At 50.4% G+C, this 22,311-nt stretch overlaps 2 protein-coding genes across 2 annotated transcripts; both read right to left on the reverse strand.

Moving 5' to 3' along the window:
- Positions 1-5,749: 5,749 nt before the first annotated feature.
- On the reverse strand, positions 5,750-10,483 carry LOC111769814 (spermatogenesis-associated protein 31E1). The gene is made up of 4 exons (XM_023625793.2): positions 10,182-10,483; positions 9,356-9,416; positions 8,841-8,901; positions 5,750-8,569 (listed from the first exon to the last, which is right to left on the reverse strand). Exons 1-4 carry the CDS (start codon positions 10,365-10,367, stop codon positions 7,150-7,152), a joined length of 1,728 nt encoding a protein of 575 aa, XP_023481561.2. The 5' UTR covers positions 10,368-10,483; the 3' UTR covers positions 5,750-7,149.
- A 5,822-nt stretch (positions 10,484-16,305) lies between these two features.
- On the reverse strand, positions 16,306-20,192 carry LOC111769815 (spermatogenesis-associated protein 31E1-like). The gene is made up of 4 exons (XM_070246461.1): positions 19,866-20,192; positions 19,041-19,101; positions 18,515-18,575; positions 16,306-18,242 (listed from the first exon to the last, which is right to left on the reverse strand). The coding sequence occupies exons 1-4, from the start codon at positions 20,049-20,051 to the stop codon at positions 16,823-16,825; spliced, it is 1,728 nt and encodes a 575-aa protein (XP_070102562.1). The 5' UTR covers positions 20,052-20,192; the 3' UTR covers positions 16,306-16,822.
- Between the last annotated feature and the right edge of the window lie 2,119 nt (positions 20,193-22,311).

The raw sequence follows: 22,311 nt of genomic DNA on the forward strand, positions 1-22,311 counted from the left end.
GAAATGAAAAAAGGAAACTAACATTGGGACAGTGCTATTAACTAAACTACAGTTTATTCAAATTTCCCCAGTTTTACTACCAAATTGTTTTTTCTGTTCCAGGATCTCATATTGCATCATTTGTCATGTCTCCTTAGTCTCCTCCAGTCTGTGACCGGTCCTCAGTTTTGAAATAAGTTTTCCTTGTTGCTCTTGACCTTGACACTCTTGAAGACTGCCAGGTGTTTTGCAGAATGTTTCTCAATCTGAGTGTGTCAGAATTAGACTGAGGTCATAGATTTGGGGGAAGAAAACAACAGAGATGATGTGACCGGTTTTCTTTTAACATAGATGCAACTTAAAAACCTGGCTGAAACTTGTGACACTCAGGGGAGGAGGGAGTCTGTGACATTCAGGCAAAGAAGAGCGAAGTTCTTGAAACTGAGGTGAGAGAGAAGGATGTCACATGACTCCGCAGAGGAGGGGAAACATGATTACGAGTTAGTAAATTCAAAAGACTGGCTTCAGTGAAAGATGACGACAGCATTACCTAGCAAATGGAACACCATGTCCAGTAAAATCTTAAAGAGCTGGGACTTTTCTGAGATTTCAACTTTTCCTCTAACTGGCCGTTGAGGTAACGTGAAACTCCATTATGGGGTTGATTTTTTTTTTTATCAATAGGCAAGGATATAGTCCTGCATGGTCATATTTGAATTTTATTCCAAACCGCTGAGAAGTTGACGAAGGGTTTTAGGCTGGAGACATATATTCCAAGCCGAGGGACCAACATATGGAAAGGCATGAAGGTGTGCGGGACCACTCAGCACACTTCAGTAACTGGATTGCCCAGAGGATAAGCTAAACAGGGGAGAACTGTAAGGAAAATGGTTTGAAAGGAATCAAGGATCAAAGCAGGAGCGTCCTTCTATCCCATGTTAAGGCACTTGGGATCTTATAAATGATCCAGAAGTCAACAGTTGGCTTCATTCTGGACCTTGGTCCAAAACCCAACCCTATCCAGTTATCTTGCACGTTCATGTCACTGATTCTAAGGAATCATCAGGCAAATGAGCAGGTGGAATGCTGTAAAATCATCATCTGCTCAAATGACATTCCTTATCGCTGGGTCCAGAGTGCTAGCAAATGCGTTATGAAGAACAGTGGCACATTATTACTATTAAGCCAGCCATCACCAATATTTAATTTGTTTGCACTACCGAAAGGAGTGGTTATGTGGCTCAGACATCCTCACCTGTCCTCTCACTCTAACCGCATGGTTACCATGTTCTCTTTTAGGTCTCTCTACCTCCTCCTTGACAATTGCTTTGGTACCTTCCACCAGTGATTAAATAAATGTTGGTTTCATCTCAAGCCCTTTTCTTACCCTATGCTCTTTCCCCCTATAGGATTTTATCCAGGCTTATGTGTCTCCTGCTATCTATGTCCTGAAAACTCCAAAATCTATGCCATCTGAATTGTCACCTGAACGCCTGACTATATTTCCAACTGTCTCCTGGCCTCTCACCTTTCCATGACACGTGCAGCTCAAACTCAGCAAGTCCAAACAAAACCCCTATCTTCCTCCTCCCACCAAAACCTACTCCTCCTTTGCATTCCTTAATTCAGTTATTGGCACCAACAGCCACCTCATGCCGCAAACTAGAAAATGTAGAGTCATCTTTGACTTCTCCTTCTTTGTCACCTCCCACATCTAATCTGCTGCTAAATCTTGTCCATTTTTAAACCAATTTGCCCCAAATACTTTACTTCCTCATCTTCATCGTCTCTCATCTGAACTATTATTGTTCCTTCAAAGCATTTATCACTCTCTCAAGCTATTTATTAGGGTAGCTTCAGTGTTGAACAACAGGAACCATATGCCCTGTGGGGCTAGCTCTGACCACAGGATGAAACCTGGGCAAACCTCATAGTTTATCACTCACTCTAAGAAAAACATTCTCTGATCGCTTTCAGTCACGGGAAAAATCTAATTCTAGAAATTATGCCTTGTCCGGTGTAATAACCTGAACTGCTAGCTTTATGTAAACGTAAAGCATCTTCCTCCCCTCAGCTTGAGGAAGGGGTGTTGTGATTGTTTCATTCTCTTCGTCTTCTGCCAGTCCCTCCCCCAAACCACCCCCAGTTTCTGTGACTCATGACCACTCCAGACTTGCAGTTTCTCTGAACACATCAAATGGTCAAGATGATGCTTCAATCCTGGGTACTCTGATGGGCTGCCTGGGAAGTTCTCTGCTCTTCTTCCCTGGAGGAGACAGGAGCGGCCCACCCTTTCCCCAACACAGGGCTCCATCTCCACACAGCCTCTCTGCTGGGTCCCCTCATACCTTCAGGCAGCCCTCTCGGAGAGAGAGGATGGTTGCACAATCTTGTGAATAAACTGAAATCACTGAATTGCACACTTTACAAAAGCAAATTGTATGATGTGTGCATTATACCTCAGTAAAGCTGTTGTTTAAAGAACAAAAGGAAGTAGCTGCCTCCGCAGGCAGTGGGTCTAGAGTACGTATTTCCTGCGACCAGATGTGAAACCTGATTTACAGATACTGGACTTTTCTAAATTGTTTTAATGAGCATTGTTTTAAATCATTTTGAAAGCCATTTTCAGAATAGAAAAAGAGAAAAGCCAAACTCTTCTGTCTACGCTAGCATGTAACTGCACCCATATCACTAAATTCAGCCCAAACTCAAACTATATGCCATCATCCTTGTTTATGAATCCTCAAATCCATTCTCAGAAACATCATCAGGACTTTTTTAAAAAGCAAATAAGCAATGAGTTACAGATGCGTAGAGCTACTGGTCCCCTCACTGTGGTGGTGGTTGGGTGGGGGCTGGGCATGTGGAGCCCCTGGCCTTGTCACTCCCAGCTGTAAGCAATCTCATCTGTTTAACCCAGCTGTGCAGTACAAATTATCATTTTTTATTGTTATTTCCTGGCTCATTTCACACCCTGCTCTGCCCCACCCTGTTCCATCCCAGGCCAAGTCGTGTTTAGGTTTTGGTTACTGGCACAGTAAAATGAGAAGTAGGGCGTGAAGCAATTTCTGCTCCTAGAGGGAACGACTGCATCCTTAAGACAAAGGAGGTACCCCTTCCAAAGGCAGGGAAGACTGAGAGGGTTAAGTTCCAGTAGCATTTGAAGGTTAGGATATTCCGCTTTGGGGGGTTGACTTAATTGATCTCTTTACTTTTGCTTTCTAATCTAACCTAATCCAATGCTTCCCAACATTTTTCCTATTACAGCACAGTCTAACACATACTGCCACTAGGTCACCATACCAACGTGTGCTTTACCCAGAGATGCCAAGCTCTGTTATGCCCTTAGACTGTTGTCTGTGCCATTTCCTCTGGGTGATGTGGTCTTAAGATCAGTTAAACTGCACAAATGTACAAACAACACACCAGGCACGGTGCTAGACTCTAGCACTATACTTCCCACCACTGCACATCAGCTCTAGGTGGTCTGGCCCAAACGTCACCTACACAAAATTTTCCTTAACTTCACCACAGGTGGAACAAATGGTTTCCTCATCCTCCGTTCCCACACAGTTATTTATACATGAAATAAATCTTGGCATTCATAAATATAACATTCCTAGTTTAGCCAGTTCAAAAGCTACTCTATAATGTGAGTCTATAAAGTGTCATTTTGCCAAACCACAAATGGGAACCGCTCTCCCTGAAGAGCTAGGGCACGGGAGTGAATCACCTCCTCTTGGAAGCCCTTCCTGATGCTCCATCCCACTCAGGCTCAGATTGCTGGCCCTCTAAATCACTTGGGATGCTTACAGCTCTAAGTGAAAATGAGAACAACTTTTAACTATTTCACACGACAAAGAATCTGAAGGTGAGTGATTCTGAAGCAGGGTACATGCGGGTTACCGAAAATATTCAGGAAGAACATGATTACCCTTCAACCTTATTCCCAACACAGGACACAGATGAAAAGAAGTTAACCTGGTTAATTTGCTGTATTCTTCTTTAACCTGAGGGGTGACTAAAGGGTCACAAGGAGGTGCTCATCACCAGATAACCAGTCCCTCCCCCACATTGACGCCCAGAACTCTAATTGTCCAAGGGCTTATCTGGGGAGTGAAAGAAATATGGATTTCCCCTCTGCTTCTCCAAAAGTCCCCCTCCCAAGACACTTAGCTCTGTAAAACTCACTGCTGTCTTCCTTTGGTAACTTGCATTTGAGAGAACAAGGTGCTTCCATTTTGGCCAATTCAAATAAAAGCTTCTCCATCTCCAAGCACTGGTGTCTCAGTGACTAGCCTACTGTGCATTGGGCACATGAACTTGAGATGAAGAGGTTCGATATCAATACTTGTTCTAGACCTACAGTCCATTTCTTACGAAGCCCCTAGGCCTCTTTTTAAGGACGCCTCATAATACATTCCCTGGAGATTCTCTTGGTGACTACACAGAAGTCACTATTTCCCAGGGAAGGGTTTAAGGAAATGGGGCCTCAAGTCACGGCATTACCAGGGAGGCCAGCTGTTGGAATGTCTCTGTGATGCAGCCTGGGACCCCACGTTACTGCTGAGGTAAGCAGAAACGAAAGGAATACCACTCGGGTGGCAGGCAGAGGCTCAGAGGAAGGGTCTGCTCTGTGACTGCCTGGTGGGCTCATCCCAAAGCAGCAGCTGCCTCCTGGGATCTGCAGACCAGAGGGGGAGCCGTTCCTCCAAATGGGGACCCTGGGCTAGGACCCATGACTGTGATCAGTGAGTCCCGCTTTCAGGCTCTCCCACACAACAGTTCCTGGTCTGTCAGGGCCTCCTCACAGCAAGTTGCTCAGAGCAGGGACTGACATGACTCAGGCCTCACGCGTGTTCCCTGAATTGGCCTGCCTCCCAGCTCAGAGAAAGGATGAGGAGCGAATGTGTTTTAAAATGTAAATCAATCAGAAAGCTCTTCCAGAAAACCTAATCCATCTGGAACAGTTTGTATAGTAAAGAGAAACCCCTGATATTAAATAAAGGCCCCCAGCCCCCAATTTTAGCAATAAGACATTGGATTATTTCCTGACACATATGATGATTTCTATCTCTGTCATAACAGAAGACAGAAGTACAGGCAGCCCCTGCTGCTCAGATATTAAGACAGTGTCAGAAGATTCCCTTTTCTCTTCTATTGAATATTCATTATTTCGGTAGGACCTGGAGAAGCGATAGGAAGGCCGAGAATACATTGCTCATTTTACGGCTCTGTACCATTTCCGGTGATTCTATTATCATTTAATCTAGTGATCTTGTGCTCATATTCAAATGAGAAATTTAAGTACTCTGTTCATTCACAAATAATTTGAGTCCACAGCAACCATCAGTTTCTTTTTAATTCAAGTGGAAATCCAGTTCCTTCAGGGGACCTGCTCCATAGGTGTGGATCTCTGTCTAATTAATGTGCTCTGGAGACGAAGAACAAAGAGCTTCTGACAGGTGAAAGGTCAGGGGTCTCCTGTCCACATACGTTCTGATGGTGTTTTATTAAATGTGGTGATACCTGTCCCTCCCACGTCCTCGGCATCTGTGCCGTGCGTTAGGTAATGGACTTTTCCTCAGGAAATGGCTCAAATCCAAGATACGGTGTTAGGTTTACTCTCTCTGCCCTGTTTCACCCTTTCAACCTCTAACACATGTTGCATTTCTTTCTGAGATCCTGAAGGCGGGCCCATTTTCAGACCTTCATGACTCATTGCCATTGATATTTACTGGGCAGAAAAATGTAAGTTCACACAGAAACCTTCACAAAGAAGTTCATGGCAGGTTTATTTCTAAGGGGTAAAATTATAAAAATCAAAAAATGTCATTCAGTAGGTAAGTGGTTAAACTCTAGTGGCACTTTGTCTCCTTCCCCCGCGTCCCACCCTAGGCGCACAGTGTCCCACCGTCAGATGGTGACCCCACACACTCACCCCCTGCTCTGCTCCCCAGGAGGAGAAGGCAGGTGCAGGAGAGCAGGGCCCTGAGCGCCTCTGGGCAGAGGGGTCAGGCCCACAGCAGCGTCCGTGCTCCCCACCCGCCTGCCCCCAGAGCCGGGAGCACAGTCATCCTTGTGGCTGCTGCTCCAGACTGTGACAAGGAAAGAGGGACGGTGACGCTGGGCCGAGAGGGATGCACAGGCCCATCTCCATGGCAGCTTCAGCAGGGAGAGAAGAAGCTCCCCGGGGCAGCGTCATCTACTCCCACCAAGAACTCGGGGTGCAGGGCCAGCTTCCTCGCCCTCCGGACTCAGGGCCAGCCCTGCCCCACACTCCCCTCCCCACTCTGTGACCTGTCAACCTGTCTCTACACTTCCTGGAGCCTCTGCAAAGCCCCTCCCCACAGCCCCACAAGTTCAAGGGCCAGAGAACGCAGGAGAGGACAGGCGGGGCCCATCCTGGGCTGGGCTCTTAGAGGTTTTGCTCATCTGGAAACAGCCCAAAGCTTCCGTTTGTTTTTGTAAGGACGGTGTGATGGGGACTTCAGGTGCAGTGGGGGAGTCGGGGTGAGGGCAGGTGAGCCACGCTGCAGTCAGCCTCCCGCCGTGGCCCTGTCCCTTCTGGAGGCCAAAGCAGACACTCAGGAAGGGCGGAGCCTGACCCCATTTTGACCAGTAGCAGGGCACACACAGAAGTCATGACCTCTAAGGAGAAAAAAAGTGTATTGGGGGGGAAATTGGGGTGGGAAGACACCATTAGCACAGAGGGTGGGATAAGTAGAAAAACCAGGTTTTCTGTTCCTCTACTTCCCCGTTTGGGGAGATAAGCGTTCCTACGAGGAAAGGTGTGTCAGGCACAGTCTACTCATCCCAGGAGACACATATCTGAGGACAGCACGGCGGGGAACGGATTGGCTGAGGCAGCTGCCACCCTCAGCCCAGGCTGGCAGGGTTTTGCTGGGGACCACGGCTGCCTGGATGGCAAGGTCCAGTTGCCACGCCTGTTCCGATCCATTCCCTCGTAGTCGGACAGTTGTGGTCCCTGGAGGTAGGTTGGGGACTGTCCTCTGTCATTGTTCTTCTCTGGTCTGGGGAGGAGGGAACGTCGTGGTAACAGGTATGTCCAGCTTCCGAGGCCTGAAATGGTCTTTATGATGCTTCGACTGCGAGGCCAGAAGTTCTCGGCAAGCCTCAGTTTCTCTCCGGGGACGCAGACGAAGGATGTCACTGTCGATGGCTCCTGAACAGCCCCGCCATCCGACGCCGAGCTATGTGTGACCCGTGCCTGGCTCTGGGCGGGGGCTGACGCGGGCTTGCCTTTGCAAGGGGATCCTCTGGTGCTTCCTCCTTGTTGGGCCTCAGGCAGGGCAGGAGGCGTCTCAACATTTTTCTGAAAGGGCTGTCGTGAAGAACCTCTTCCTTTTCAGGCAGGGCCTGGAGGGGTTTGGTCCCGAGGGTGTCTCCTATTCCCCCGACCTGGCTCCCAGACTGGGACCCTGACTCCCCCTCCAGTGTTGCCACCCCACGGCAGGGCTCTGGTGAGGCCCCACCCCGACTCTCCTCCGGAGGCTCATTCCTGGCCACTGGGCACCCTGAACTCAGCTCTCCACGGCCTTGCTCGGCCCCCACGAAGGTCCCACTCTGCCCTTTCCTCTCTGAGAGGCTGAATGGGAAGGTTGGAGAAGGCGGCCGGCCCTCCTGTCCCAAGAGAGAGGCTTGCGAGGGCCCACTGCCTTCTCCAGGAAGGGTCCCTCCCAGGGCCTTCTGATCTTCCTCACACACAGGTGAGGGAGCAGGGAGGGGACGGGCCAGGCTGGGAAATGATGCTTTTGTTGTCAAAGTTAAGACTTTGTCACCCGGAGGAGGCTCAAGAGGTTTTCCTATGAAGGGTGCAAAGTCAGCTTTCGAGGGGGCCCCAGAATCACAGGTGGCTGCGGGGGGCAAAGGGGACTGTGGAAGGGCCGAGGGTTGAGCCTCACATGCTTTCAGATCTGCAGGCCCCAAGGACAGGACGGGTAGGCCCCAGCGGAAATTCAGCCCAGACATGATACCGTGTGCTTCGAGCATCTGAGGAGTGCCCGGATCATCTTGTTCTTTTTCCCAGACCTCCCTTTGTATTCTGTCCGTGATTTCCGTCTCGAGCAGCTTCTGGACCTCAGGGTTGGCAAGTGAGGGGCTCTCCGTCTCTCCCTCCCTGTTTGTGGGGCCTCCCCAGAATGAGGCCACTGGTCGGTGGCAGGACAGGTGCCCTTGCTGAGACTCGAAGTGTGATGACACGGGGAAGAACCAGACCTTGATCATGTTCCACCAGGAGAGGAACTCAAGGCGGCAGCTCATGCGGCCGTGGCCTGAGTTGGGAAACGGCCAACAGGAGTGAGCTGGAGCTGAGCTCGTGGCAACAGGGCCTAGGGGAGTTCTGGTCAAGGCCGATGGAGGTTCTGCTGCCAGAGTGGAGGCCAAAGGGAGAGTGCGCTGGGTCAGAAGAGCCAGGGAAAGTGCTGGAGTCGTGGTGAGAGGAGCACCTTGCACGGGCTTCCCGCATGGCTGGCGCACTCTAGCAGACGCTGCCTTGCACGCCTCCCCAGGGGAGTCTTGAGATGACAAGCGATGGAAGCATCCCTTACAAGACAGCCTCCCCGGGGAGCTGCGGGAAACAAGATGCAGGAGCTGTAGCCAGGAGCAGAGGGCCCTGGGACAGCAGGGCAGGCCAGGTGGGGGTGGCCCTTGGAGACCCATGGCCCTCCCTGGCCCTCCCTTCACTTCACCGAATTCTCCTGCTGTCCCTCACCCCAGGCCTCTTGCCACCCCCTGCCCCGTGGCTCCCCTCCCAGCTCAGCCCCAAGCTGCCTGTAGCCCTGTGGCCACATCAGAGACTGCGAGGAAGAAGCCCAGGAGAGAAGGGCAAGATGCCTTACCTTTGCGAAAGGGACATCGGGCCCCCCACTTCTGCCAGGTCCTTCGGGCCAGCTCTGTAAGCTAGAGATTAGGGCACTGGGTCAGAGCGATGAAGGCGGGGGCCCAGGGCTCTTGCAGGAGGCTGCGTGCAGTGTGCCTTTAGGGGAGACTGTTTGAGGTCAGACTCTGGAGCTCAGGCACCAGTGCCCAAGGCCACGGGATCCCTGACGGGGATGGCAAGGCTGCTGGTGGGTTGAGGTTTGTCATTGACCAAGCACTTCAACCTCCACCACAGCCCACATGCCCCTGCTGGGCAACACCCTGTTCCAGACGCCTGCTGGCCAGGGCCTTAGTTCCCAGTACAGAATCTGGCAAGTCCTCAGGTTTTCATCTCCTTCCCGGGAGCCTCCCTGAGGGCTCTGTTTCCTGAGGGACAGGCTGTGTCCCTGGCATCCTCGAGCCCACGGACCTGGGTGCTCAGGGACAGGAGGTGGAGGCCAGCTCTGGGGCACAGGGCTGAACGGCAGGAGCTTACCTTTCAGAGCTCCCCTTTTCTTCCTGCTCCTGCTGCTCCTCCCTCTCGGCTCCACTTGACGCTGAAATGAGAGAAAAAGACAAGAAACTGTGGGGGCTGAGCCCCAAGGCTCCCTCTCCTCTCTCTGGACCAGCTGCAGACGCACAGCGTTTGTGAGCAAGATGACTGTCCACGCTGAACTCCTGGGGCTCTGGGGCGTTTCTTCCCTTTTGCTTCCTTTTGAAGGGGATAATTGAACACAAAACGGACATTTGCTGTCTTCCTTCTTGGAGGATCATAAGAAGGTCCCCATGTGGGACGAGCATGCATCTTCTGTCACTGTTCCTCTGCTCAAGAAACGCGCACATTCTCAGATGTACAGAATCTTGTGAGCTTCCTCAGGGAGGACTTTGCTTCCTGAGGCTACAGCCCCACTCCAGGTCCTGCCCAGAAGCTCTCGGGGGGCTCAGCTCTGCCCTCAGATCAACCACGACAGAGAAAAGGCCCGCCTGAGACCCCTGCCCCAGGAAGGTGGCCGGGGAACCAGTGCTCAGGGCCTGTCTTCCCACAGATCCCACTCAGCATCCTGTCCATGGCTGCTGGTCACTGGCCTGGGCACTTTCCCTGGAGCCCTCTACCACACCGGGACTCCTGCTCGGAGATCTTCAGATCGAAATCCTCATGCCCACTCTCACCCCCGCCCACCCAACCTGGCTTGTCCCTGGAAGGATGATGTTCTATTCTTTCCCATCCCTGGAGTCCCTCTAGTTGATTCAGAGAAGTGGAAATCACAGTAAAAAAGAAGAGAGACTCATCTTCTGGTGGGTCTCGGTCCAGGATTTCTTACCTTCCTGACGTTTCTCCTTTTGTAAGTTAGTTGTGAGGGCAGATTCCTTTTGGGGCAGGGAAAGAACAGGAGGAAGAGCCCCAGTCCATACAGGATGCGGAGGATGGTCCCAATCACCCAGGAAGCGGAACTGGAGCTCAACCAGGTAGCAACAATGCTTTTTAGATCTAAGATAGGAGTTTCCATATCTCAAATAGAGTTCTGCTCTCAGGCAACTGAGCACTGGGAGTGACTTGGAGATTAGAACCCCACGCCCTCATCATGGAACTGTGGCCGTGTCACAGGGGCTCCTGAGGAGGGAGGCGAGAGGAGGGCAGCCGATTGGACCACAGCCCCTCCGCCACCAACTGGCCTACAACTGCCTCCCTCCACCCTCCCGGGCCTTCTAGACCTTAGCTAGTTTTCTATGTCTTCCCCCTGGAAGCCAGATGTCACCCGCTTCCTTGCGTCTCCTGGATTCTTGGTTGGAACCCACCTATCTCGTGAAAGTCTGAAGTTCTCCCAGGAATTTGATCTAGTTCCCAGGGATGCACACCCTCATTCTCCTCTGTCCTCAACTCTGACTGTTGTTTTCCCCTCACTTATGGACTCTGTGTGCGTGTGAGGACACTGAAGTGCTGCTCTCTTAGCTGATCTCAATTAGACAATTCAGTGTTCTCGACTCTAGGCCCCACATCACACATGAGACCTCAGAGCTTCTTGATCTCGGAGCTGAAAGTTTGTCCCCTTTCACCTGCCTCTCCCTCTTCCTCCCACTCCACAGCCACTGGCCACCACTTTTCTTCTCTCTGTTTCTGTGAATTGACCTTTCTTTTGTTGTTTTTCGAGTTCACGTGTGAGTGACCCCAGACAGTGTCTGTCTTTCTCTGTCTGGCTTGTTTCGTTGAGCATAACGCTGGCCAGCTTCATCGATGTTGTGCAAATCTCAACTCCGTTTGTCCACATAACAATCTTTTGGTTTCGTCAATCTGGAAGTCCCACTTTATTTTATACTTACTTGGTTTTGAACATGAACGTTGTTATTATTTACATCAACGTTTGCCATCTTCACTCAGAACGACTCACCCAAAAATTGAAACAAATCATATATTATTTAACATGAGCATAATAAAAATTTAAGGAATTAAACCTCCCAATAATGGGTTTTATGTTAGTAGCATTTCTACTTCTGAAGTGAGAAAGCCTTCACCAAGACTTATGGGACACGCTGGACACACACACACGCCCACACGTACACAGGCATGGACACATTTGCACAGACCAATTCAGTATTTTGAAAGGAGAGAATTAAGCATATTCCCATTTTCTTTACTCTCTTATGTTGTCTTGACCCTATTTCTTCTTATTCTGCCTAAAATAGACAGTCTTCGGTTTCCAGAGTTTAGACGGCTGTGTGGCCCACCCCAAAGCCGGGCATGGCTCAAGTGAGCTCAAGTGCTGCTCTTTCAAGCGGACATTGGGGCTGGGTCCATGGCCCGGGTTGGAGTCCAGTCTCAAGTAACCCTTTCTGGTGTCCCTGGTTTGCCCTCCACGTTTCTCTTTCTCAGAGTTGGCCTTGCCTTCCCCCTCCTGCCCCCTCCAGGCCCCTGGAGCCTCAAGTCTTGCCTGAACCTGTAGAAAGAGGGCCCTTTAAGTCCTAGAGGAATTCCCTGGTGACATCAACAGACATCTCTTTTCAGTAAGAACCGGGGATTCACTTAGGGATTATACTTTTTGATCAACATGTCAATTTTTCTGACCTGTTGGACAGGTAGTGCTTAGATATACGATTTTATCGTTATTGCACAACTATACTTACACACACCTATGGGGAGATACTCTTTTACTTGATAATAAGGTAATCTTACTTATACCAAAAGAAGTATTGTGTAAGTTGTTCTTACTAGCTTAATCTGATAAATATGTTCCTGATTTATGAATATGTGTGATCACAGAAGAACTTGCTTCAGAGGAACGCTCTTAGCAGCCACCAAAATGATCTTTAATGTCTTTCTCAACAGTTAAAACAACTTTATTCTCTTAAGTCCAACAAAGACCTTTTTCTGGAGCTGGGACGGAAATTCCAGTCTACTACTTTGTTGCCTCCTGTCATGAAATGGTGTAGGGACAAATTAAGAAACACGTAGAGCATATCAAGCAAAGCGGCGGGCTTTCTGGGAAGTTATTATATTTACTTTTGATGTAAAAACACTTATATAGCAATTATGACATGTCAGGCATGGTTCCACTTAAAATATAGACCACTGAATGGTTTAATAGTTCGTGTGTGGCAGAAATAATATATATCTCTAGGATCTGATACAAGTAAGAGCGTTGCAGGTATCTCTGAACATGGAATTACTGTGAGGAATGGCTCAACCCATAGCTCGGCATTCTGTCCAGGCATTCTTACCAGCACATTCCCAGTGGGTCACTCCTCACCAATACAGTCTGTGGACTCATCGCTTCAGAAGATGCTAAGCCTTTCAACCCGACTTTCCTGCTCTGATCAAGGTTTTCCTTCACTCTGCACCTTCTCCACAATTCTGTAACATCTTGACTGTGATTCAAAGTCCAATTCCATGAATGCCTCCTTTAAGAGCATTTCAGAGAACCTTGCAAAGTCCATATCTCCACATACTTCATTCCACTTCTGTTAAACCACTTTTAGCATTTGCTTGATAGCACATCCATCTATGGATGTGTCTGACTTGCCTCCTGGATAGCAGATTTTTGGAGAGCAGCAAGTATTTTGGACAGGTTCAAGCATCTTGGAGGAATGTTGAGATTCTGTGGGCACAGGAACACCACTTCCACACAAGGCCTAGGGAGGGTTTGAGCCATGTGACTTACTTGCCCAAGGTCATACGTCTAGTTTGTGGCAGAAGTAGGCCTATCACACAGTCCGTTGACTCTCAGGTCTGTGTTCTTGACCCCACACAGCTCAACACAATTTTGACCTGATTGTCCTTCTATGATAAGGATGGCCTTCCAATAAGCCAATAAGTAGACATTGGGCACTCAAACATGCCTACCGTAGCAACATAGGACTAAGGAAGAAATAAGGGAAGATGAAAAGAATCATCATGTATTTATTAATAGGCCACCAAATAGAATTTTTTAGCCTTCATCCTTATAATAAAGTACCATTTTGAAGAAATATCCTACTATTTTTCCTCATTTATGAACTGCAAATGATAGAGGTTGTCATTGGATCCGAACACAATGTATGTGTTCACTTTAGTGTCACAAATCTTCTCATCTTCACTGTGCTACATTCTGCTTATGATTCGTTTCTGAGTTGTGCATCTCTGTTCATGAAAGAGATTGTGGCTTTTCATGAAATGTGAGGTTCCTGGTCTCGTTGAGAGCTATGCCATGTCCTCCACCTTGGTCTCCCAGTTTGCCTGTTTCTTTGGTCCCAGCCTTCTCTGCTAGGAAGCGCAATGCTGATGTCTGCATTGCAATGCCTGGTAAACTCCAGCAAGGTGGAGAGAATGAAACAGGACGAGAGAAATCCACCAGCGCTACAGATAAAGAAATGAAAATTCTTGGGGAAATGCAAATGGACACAAAAACCTTTAAAGAGAGTTGAGTTCCTGAAGGCAAGGTTGTTTTCACATTCAAAAAATTTAATCATTATAACGGATCACATTAACTGAATGAGTGAGAAAATCCAATGATCACCGTAGCTTTGAAGAAGCAGTTGGTGCAATTCAGTATTTTAGATGACTTATTTTCCCCTCGCACCATATTCTTGACAATCCTAATTTGGCTTTCTTATATTTCACCAACTTCAAAACCTAACCCTGTTCGGTACTTGTTCTAGACCTCCGTGTCCATTTCTTGTGAAGACCTTAAGACTCCTTTTAAAGACACCCCACTATAGATTGCCTGAAGACTCTTTGGGTGACTACAGAAGTCAGTCTCTTCCAGGGAAGAGAGTAACGAAATGGGGCCTCAATCAGGCATTCCCAGGGAGGCCAGCTGTTGGAATGTCTCTGTGATACAGCCTGGGACCTCACGTTACTGCTAAGGAAAGCAGAAATGAAAGGAACACCACTCCGGTGGCCGGCAGCTACTCAGAGGAAGCGTCCACTCTGTGACTGCCTGGTGAGCTCATCCCACAGGTGGAGCTGCACCCAAAGCAGCAGCTGCCTCCTGGGATCTGCAGACCAGAGGGGGAGCCGTTCCTCCAAATGGGGACCCTGGGCTAGGACCCATGACTGTGATCAGTGAGTCCCCCTTTCAGGCTCTCCCGCACAAGAGTTCTGGGTCTGTCAGGGCCTCCTCACAGCCAGCTGCTCAGAGCGGGGACTGACATGACTCAGGCCTCACGCGTGTTCCCTGAATTGGCCTGCCTCCCAGCTTAGAGAAAGGATGAGGAGCGAATGTGTTTTAAAATGTAAATCAATCAGAAAACTCTCCCAGAAAACCTAATCCAACTGAAAGAGTGTGAATAGTTGAGAGGAACCCCTGGTATTAAATAAAGACCGCCCACCCCAAATTTAGGGAAATTGGATTATTTCCCTGACAATTTCCCTGACATGATGATTTCTATCTCTGTCATAACAGAAGACAGAAGTACAGGAAGCACTTGCTGCTCCGATATTAAGACGAGTTTCAGAAAGTTTCCCTTTTCTGTTCTATTGAATATTCCTTATTTCAGTAGGACCTGGAGAAGTGATAGGAAGGCGAGGAATACATTGATATTTTCTTGCTCTGTTCGGGTTCAGGGGATTCCGTTATCATTTAAGCTAGTGTTTCTCTGCCAATATTCAAATGAGAAACTGAAGTTGTCTGTTCATTGACAAATAATTTGGGTCCACAGCAACCATCAGTTTCTTCTTAATTCAAGTGGCCAACAGCCCATGCACTTCATTCAGGGGACCTGCTCCATAGGTGTGGACCTCTGTCTAATTAATGTTCTCTGGAGACGAATAGTAAAAAGCTTCTGAGAGGTTAAAGGTCAGGGGTCTCCTGTCCAAATACATTTTGACAGTGTTTTATTAAATGTGGTGACACCTGTCCCTCCCACGTCCTCGGCATCTGTGCCGTGCATTAGGCAATGGACTTTTCCTCAGGAAATGGCTCAAATCCAAGATATGGTGTTAGGTTTACTCTCTCTGCCCTGTTTCACCCTTTCAACCTCTAATGCATGTTGCATTTCCTTCTAAGATCCTGGAGGCGGGCCCATTTTCAAACCTTCGTTACTCATTCCCATTGATATTTACTGTGCAGAAAAGTTTAGGTTCACACAAAAACCTTCACAAGAAGTTCATAGCAGCTTTATTCATAAAGGGTAAAATTATCAAAATCAAAAAATGTCCTTCAACAGGTAAATGGTTACACTCTGGTGGTAGTTGCCTCCTTCCCCCACATCCCACCTAGGCCCACAGTGTCCCACCATCAGATGGTGACCCCACACACTCACCCCCGGCTCCGTTCCCCAGGAGGAGAAGGCAGGTGCAGGAGAGCAGGGCCCTGAGCTCCTCTGGGCAGAGGGGACAGGCCCAGAGCAGCATCTTTGCTCCCCACCCGCCCACCCTCAGAGCCTGGAGCACAGTCGTCATCGTCACTGCTGCTCCAGACTGTGACAAGGAAAGAGGGACGGTGACGCTGGGCCAAGAGGGATGTGCAGGCTCATCTCCATGGCAGCTTCAGCAGGGAGAGAAGAAGCTCCCCGGGGCAGCGTCATCTACTCCCACCAAGAACTCGGGGTGCAGGGCCAGCTTCCTCGCCCTCCAGACTCAGGGCCAGCCCTGCCCCACACTCCCCTCCCCACTCTGTGACCTGTCAACCTGTCTCTACACTTCCTGGAGCCTCTGCAAACCCCCTCCCTACAGCCGCACAAGTTCAAGGGCCAGAGAACGCAGGAGAGGACAGGCGGGGCCCATCCTGGGCTGGGCTCTTAGAGGTTTTGCTCATCTGGAAATATCCTAAAGCTTCCATTTGTTTTTGTAAGGATGGCATGATGGGGACTTCAGGAGCAATGAGGGAGTGAGGGTGAGGGCGGGTGAACCATGTTGCGGTCAGCCTCCCCCCATGGCCCTGCCCCTTCTGGAAGCCAAAGCAGACACTCAGGAAGGGCGGAGCCTCACCCCGTTTCTACCCCTAGCAGGGCACAGACAGAGGCCACCAGCTCTCAGGAGAAAAACCATGTATTTGAGGAAAATTGGGGTAGGAGGATGCCATTAGCACAGAGGGTGGGGTAAGGAGAAAAACCAGGTTTTCTGTGCCTCCACTTCCCCATTTGGGGAGATAAGCGTTCCTATGAGGACAGGTGTGTCAGGCACAGTCTACTCATCCCAGGAGACGCATATCTGAAGACAGCATGGCGGGTAATGGATTGGCTGAGGCAGCTGCCACCCTCAGCCAAGGCTGGCAGGGTTTGGCTGGGGACCGCGGCTGCCTGGATGGCAAGGTCCAGTTCCCATGGCTGTCTCTGATCCACTCCTCTTACTAGTACACCTGTGGTCCCTGGAGGTAGGTTGGGGACTGTCCTCTGTCATTGTTCTTCTCTGGTCTGGGGAGGAGGGAACTGTGTGGTAACAGGTATGTCCAGCTTCCCAGGCCTGAAATGGTTTTTACGATGCTTCGTCTGGGAGGCACGAAGTCCTTGGCGAATCCTAGTTTTTCTCCCGGGACGCAGACGAAGGATGTCACTGTCGATGGCGCCTGAACAGCCCCGCCATCCGACGCCGAGCTGTGTGTGACCCGTGCCTGGCTCTGGGCGGTGGCTGACGCGGGCTTGCCTTTGCAAGGGGATCCTCTGGTGCTTCCTCCTTGTTGGGCCTCAGGCAGGGCAGGAGGCGTCTCAACATTTTTCTGAAAGGGCTGTCGTGAAGAACCTCTTCCTTTTCAGGCAGGGCCTGGAGGGGTTTGGTCCCGAGGGTGTCTCCTATTCCCCCGACCTGGCTCCCAGACTGGGACCCTGACTCCCCCTCCAGTGTTGCCACCCCACGGCAGGGCTCTGGTGACACCCCACCCCCACTCTCCTCCCGAGGCTCATTCCTGGCCACTCCTGACCCCGGATTCAGGTGTAGTCGGCCTTGCTCGGCCCCCACGACAGTCCCACTCTGCCCATTTCTGTCCGAGAGGCTGAATGCGAAGATTGGAGAAGGCGGCCGGCCCTCCTGTCCCAAGAGAGAGGCTTCCGAGGGCCCACTGCCTTCTCCAGGAAGGGTCCCTCCCAGGGCCTTCTGATCTTCCTCACACACAGGTGAGGGAGCAGGGAGGGGACGGGCCAGGCTGGGAACTGATGCTTTTGTTGTCAAAGTCTTATGTTTCTCTCCTGGAACGGGCTCAAGAGGATTTCCCAGGACCTCATCAAAGTCGGCTTTCAAGTGGGAGTCAGAATCACAGGTGGCTGAGGGGGGAAAAAGCGACCCTGGAAGGGCCAAGGGTTGAGCCTCACATGCTTTCAGATCTGCAGGCCCCAAGGACAGGACGGGTAGGCCCCAGCGGAAATTCAGCCCAGACATGATACCGTGTGCTTCGAGCATCTGAGTGGTGCCTGGATCATCTTGTTCTTTTTCCCAGACCTCCCTTTGTATTCTTTCCGTGATTTCTATCTCAAGCAGCTTCTGGACCTCAGGGTTGGCAAGTGAGGGGCTCTCCGTCTCTCCCTCCCTATTTGTGGGGCCTCCCCAGAATGAGGCCACTGGTCGGTGGCAGGACAGGTGCCCTTGCTGGGACTCGAAGTGTGATGGCACGGGGAAGAACAAGACCTTGATCACGTTCCACCGGGAGAAGAACTCAAGGCGACACCTTGCGTAGCTGAGGCCTGAGTTGGTAGGTGGGAAACAGGAGTGACCTGGAGCTGTGCTCATGGCAATGGTGCCCAGTGGGATTCTGGTCAAGTCAGATAGAGGTTCTGCTGGCAGGGTGGAGGCCAGAGTTAGAGCAGGCTGGGTCAGAGGAGCCAGGAAAAGTGCTGGGGTCATGGCAAGAGGAGCACCTTCCACAGGTTTCCCGCATGGCTGCTGGGCTCTGGCAGATGCTGTCTTGCACACCTCCCCAGGGGAGTCTTGACATGATGAGCAATGGAAGCATCCCTTGGAAGACAGCCTCTCCGGGGAGCTGCGGGAGACAGGAGGCACAAGCTGCAGCCAGGAGCAGAGGGGCCCGGGACAGCAGGGCAGTCCAGGCTGGGGTGGCCCCTTGAGACCCATGGCCCTCCCTGGCCCATCTTCCACTTCACCGAATTCTCCTGCTGTCCCTCACCCCAGGCCTTTTGCACCCCCTGCCCCAAGGCTCCCCTCCCAGCTCAGCCCCAAGCTGCCTGTAGCCCTGTGGCCACATCAGAGACTCTGGGAGGAAGAAGTCCAGGAGAGAAGAGGAAGATTTCTTACCTTTGAGGATGCGACATCGGGCCTTGCACTTCTGCCAGGCCCTTCCAGCCAGCTCTGTAAGCTAGAAATCAGGACACTGGGTCACAGCGATGAAGGGGGGGGCCGAGGGCTCTTACAGGAGGCTGCATGCAATGTGCCTTTAGGGGAGACCGTTTGAGGTCAGACTCGGGAGCCCAGGCACCTGTGTCCAAGGCCACGGGATCCCTGATGGGGCTGGAAAGGCTGCTGATGGGTTGAGATTTGTCATTGACCAAGTGCTTCCACCTCCACCACAGCCCACATGCCCCTGCTGGGCAACAGCCATTTCCAGACGCCTGTTGGCCTGGGCCTTGGTTCCCAGGACAGACTCTGGCAAGTATCTGGGTTTTCATCTCCTTACTGGGAGCCTTCTGGGAGCCTCCCTGAGGGCTCTGTTTCCTGAGGGACAGGCTGTGTCCCTGGCATCCTCGAGCCCACGGAGCTGGGTGCTCAGGGACAGGTGATGGAGGCCAGCTCTGGGGCACAGGGCTGAATGACAGAGGCTTACCTTTCAAAGCTCCCCTTTTCTTCCTGCTCCTGCTGCTCCTCCCTCTTGGCTCCACTTGACGCTGAGAGGAGAGAAAAAGCAAGAAACTCTGGGGTCTGAGACTCAAGGCTCCCTCTCCTCTCTCTGGACCAGCTGCAGACACGCAGCGTTCATGAGCAAGATGACTGTCTACACTGAATTCCTGGGGCTCTGGGGTGTTTCTTTCCTTTTAAACATTTTTAAAGTGGATGATAGAACATGAAATGGATATTTGGTGTCTTCCTTCTTTGAAGAACATAAGGAAGAATTTTCTATGTGAGACCTACCATGGATTTCTTTCATCACTGTCGTCTGCTCAAGAAACACGCACATGCTCAGACCTACAGAAGCTTCTAAGCTTGCTCAGGGAGGACTCTGCTTCCCGAGGCCCGAGCTCCACTCCAGACCCTGCTTGGAGGCTTTTGGGGGCTCAGCTCTGCCCTCAGATCAGCCACGATAGAGGAAAGACCTGGTCAAGATACCTGCCCCGGGAAAGCGGCTGGGGAACCAGTGTTCAGGGCCTATCCTCCCACAGATCCCACTCAGCATTCAGGCTATGCTGGTCAGTGGACTGGGGATTTTCCCTGGAGCCTTCTACAACACCAGGACTCCTGCTCCGTGATCTTCGGATGGAAATCCTTGTGCCCACTCTCACCCCTGCCCGCCCGGCCTGGCTTGTCCCTAGAAGGATGATGTTCTATTCTTTCCCATCCCTGGAGTCCCTCTAGTTGATTCAAAGAAGTGGGAATCATAGTAAAAAAGAAGAGAGACTCATCTTCTGGTGGGTCTCGGTTCAGGATTTCTTACCTTCCTGATGTGTCTCCGTTTGCAAGGTGGTCGTAAGGATGGATTCCTCTGGAGGGAGGGAAGGAACAGGAGGAAGAGCCCCAGTCCACACAGGGTGGGGAGGATGGTCCCAATCACCCAGGAAGCGGAACTGGAGCTCAACCAGGTAGCAATAAAGCTTTTCAGAAACACGAGAGGATTCTCCATGTCTGAAACGCAGTGCTGCCCTCAGGCAACTGAGCTCTGGGAGTGGCTTGGAGATTATTACCCCAGGCCCCCCATGACATAACTGTGGTCTTGTCACAAACGGCTCCTGATGCTGGGGAGGGGACAGCAGGGGAGCAGGCTGGACCACAGCCCCTCCCCCACCAACTGGCCTCCAACTGCCTCCTTCCACCCTCCCGGGCCTTCCAGACCTTAGCTAGTTTTCTATTTCTTCCACCTGGAAACTGGATGTCACCTGGTTCCTTGTGTCTCCTGGATTCTTGGTTTGAACCCACCTATCTCATGGCCTTTGAAAGTCTGAAGTTCCCCCAGGAATTTGATCTAGTTCCCAGGGATGCACACCCTCATTCTCCTCTGTCCTCAACTCTGACTGTTGTTTTCCCCTCACTTATGGACTCTGTGCGTGTGAGGACACTGAAGCGCTGCTCTCTTAGCTGATCTCAATTAGACAATTCAGTGTTCTCGACTCTAGGCCCCACATCAGACATGAGACCTCAGAGCTTCTTGATCTCGGAGCTGAAAGTTTGTCCCCTTTCACCTGCCTCTCCCTCTCCCTCCCACTCCACAGCCACTGGCCACCACTTTTCTTCTCTCTGTTTCTATGAATTGACCTGTCTTTTATTGTTTTTTGAGTTCACATGTAAGTGACACAGACAGCATCTGTCTTTCTCTGTCTGGCTTGTTTCATTGAGCATAATGCCCTCCAGGTTCAACCACGTTGTGCAAATCTCAACTCCATTTGTCCACATAACAGGTTTTTCGTTTCATCAATCCAGAAGTCGAACTTTATTTTATACTTATTTGATTTTGAATATTGAAGTTCTTACTCTTTCCATCAACCTTTGCCATCTTCACTTAGAACAAGTGACACAAAAATTCAAACTAATGATTTATTATTTAAAATAAGTATAATAAAAATATAAGTAATTAAGCCTCCCAATAATGTGTTTTATGTTAGTAGCATTTCTACTTCTGAAGTTAGAAAGCCTTCACCAAGACTTATGGGACATTCTGGACACACACACACAGACACACACACAGACACAGACAGACCCACATGTACACACGCATGGACACATTTGCACAAACCAATTCAGTATTTTGAAACCAGAGAATTAAGCATTTTCTCATTTCTTTAAATCTTTTATATGTTGTGTTGACCTGATTTCTTCTTACTCTGCATAAAATAGATAGTCTTCACTCTCCAGAGTTTAGACGCATGTGTAGCCCACCCGGAAGCCGGGTGTGGGTCAGGTGAGCTGAAGCTCTGACCTTTAGAGTGTACGTTGGTGCTGGGTCCATGGCCCGGGTTGGAGTCCAGTCTTTAGCAGCCCTTTCTGGTATCCCTGGTTTGCCCTACACGTGTTCTCTTTCTCAGAGTTGGCCTTGCCTTACCCCTCCTGCCTCCTCCAGGCCCCTGGAGCCTCAATTCTTGGATGTACCTTAGAGAGAGGGCACTCTGAGTCCTAGAGGAATTCCCTGGTGACATCGTTGGACATCTTTCTGGCAGTGGGAACTGGAGATTCCCTTAGGGATTGATCTTTTGATCACTACGTGGTTAATTTTTCTAACTATTTGGAATACTGGCTTGAAAAGAATCTATCTTCTCTGTTGTTCATAGCGTTTCACACAGCTTTCATGGGAATGAGAGCATTTGAGTTCATTTGCCTGTACTGTCATCAATGCACACGTTCAAGAGCACGCCTTGGGCATCTACTGTTGGGGTGTTTTTTTGTTTTTCTTTTTGAGGAAGATTAGCCCTGAACTAACATCTGCCACCAATCCCTCTCTTTTTGCTGAGGAAGATTGGCCTTGAACTAACATCTGTGCCCATCTTCCTCTGCTTTATATGTGGGACGCCTGCCACAGCCTGGTTTGCCAAGCAGTGTGTAGATCTGCACCTGGAATCCGAACCGGTGAACCCTGGGCCACCGAAGCAGAATGTGCGAACTTAACCGCTGCACCATGGGGCCGGCCCCTCTACTGTTGTTTTCATGTGTCTTCAGCCTCTTCATGCCTTGTGATATTTTTCCTGGGACATGACAGTCCCCAGTGTGAACAACTAAGGTACCTGGGGAGCATGAAGCGTGCCAATCTGGACAACTAGGGCCAATGGGGACCGTGGTGGGTCCTGCTTTCTGCTTCAGTTGCAGGGGGACTGAGAGGTGGGCCTCATCTTGACCCAGAAAATCAGGCTTGGGCACGCAAGGAGTCACCTTCCAATATGCCTGTGTGAGATCAT

This window comes from Equus caballus, chromosome 21 (assembly GCF_041296265.1).
Source record: "Equus caballus isolate H_3958 breed thoroughbred chromosome 21, TB-T2T, whole genome shotgun sequence".
Taxonomy (NCBI): domain Eukaryota; kingdom Metazoa; phylum Chordata; class Mammalia; order Perissodactyla; family Equidae; genus Equus; species Equus caballus.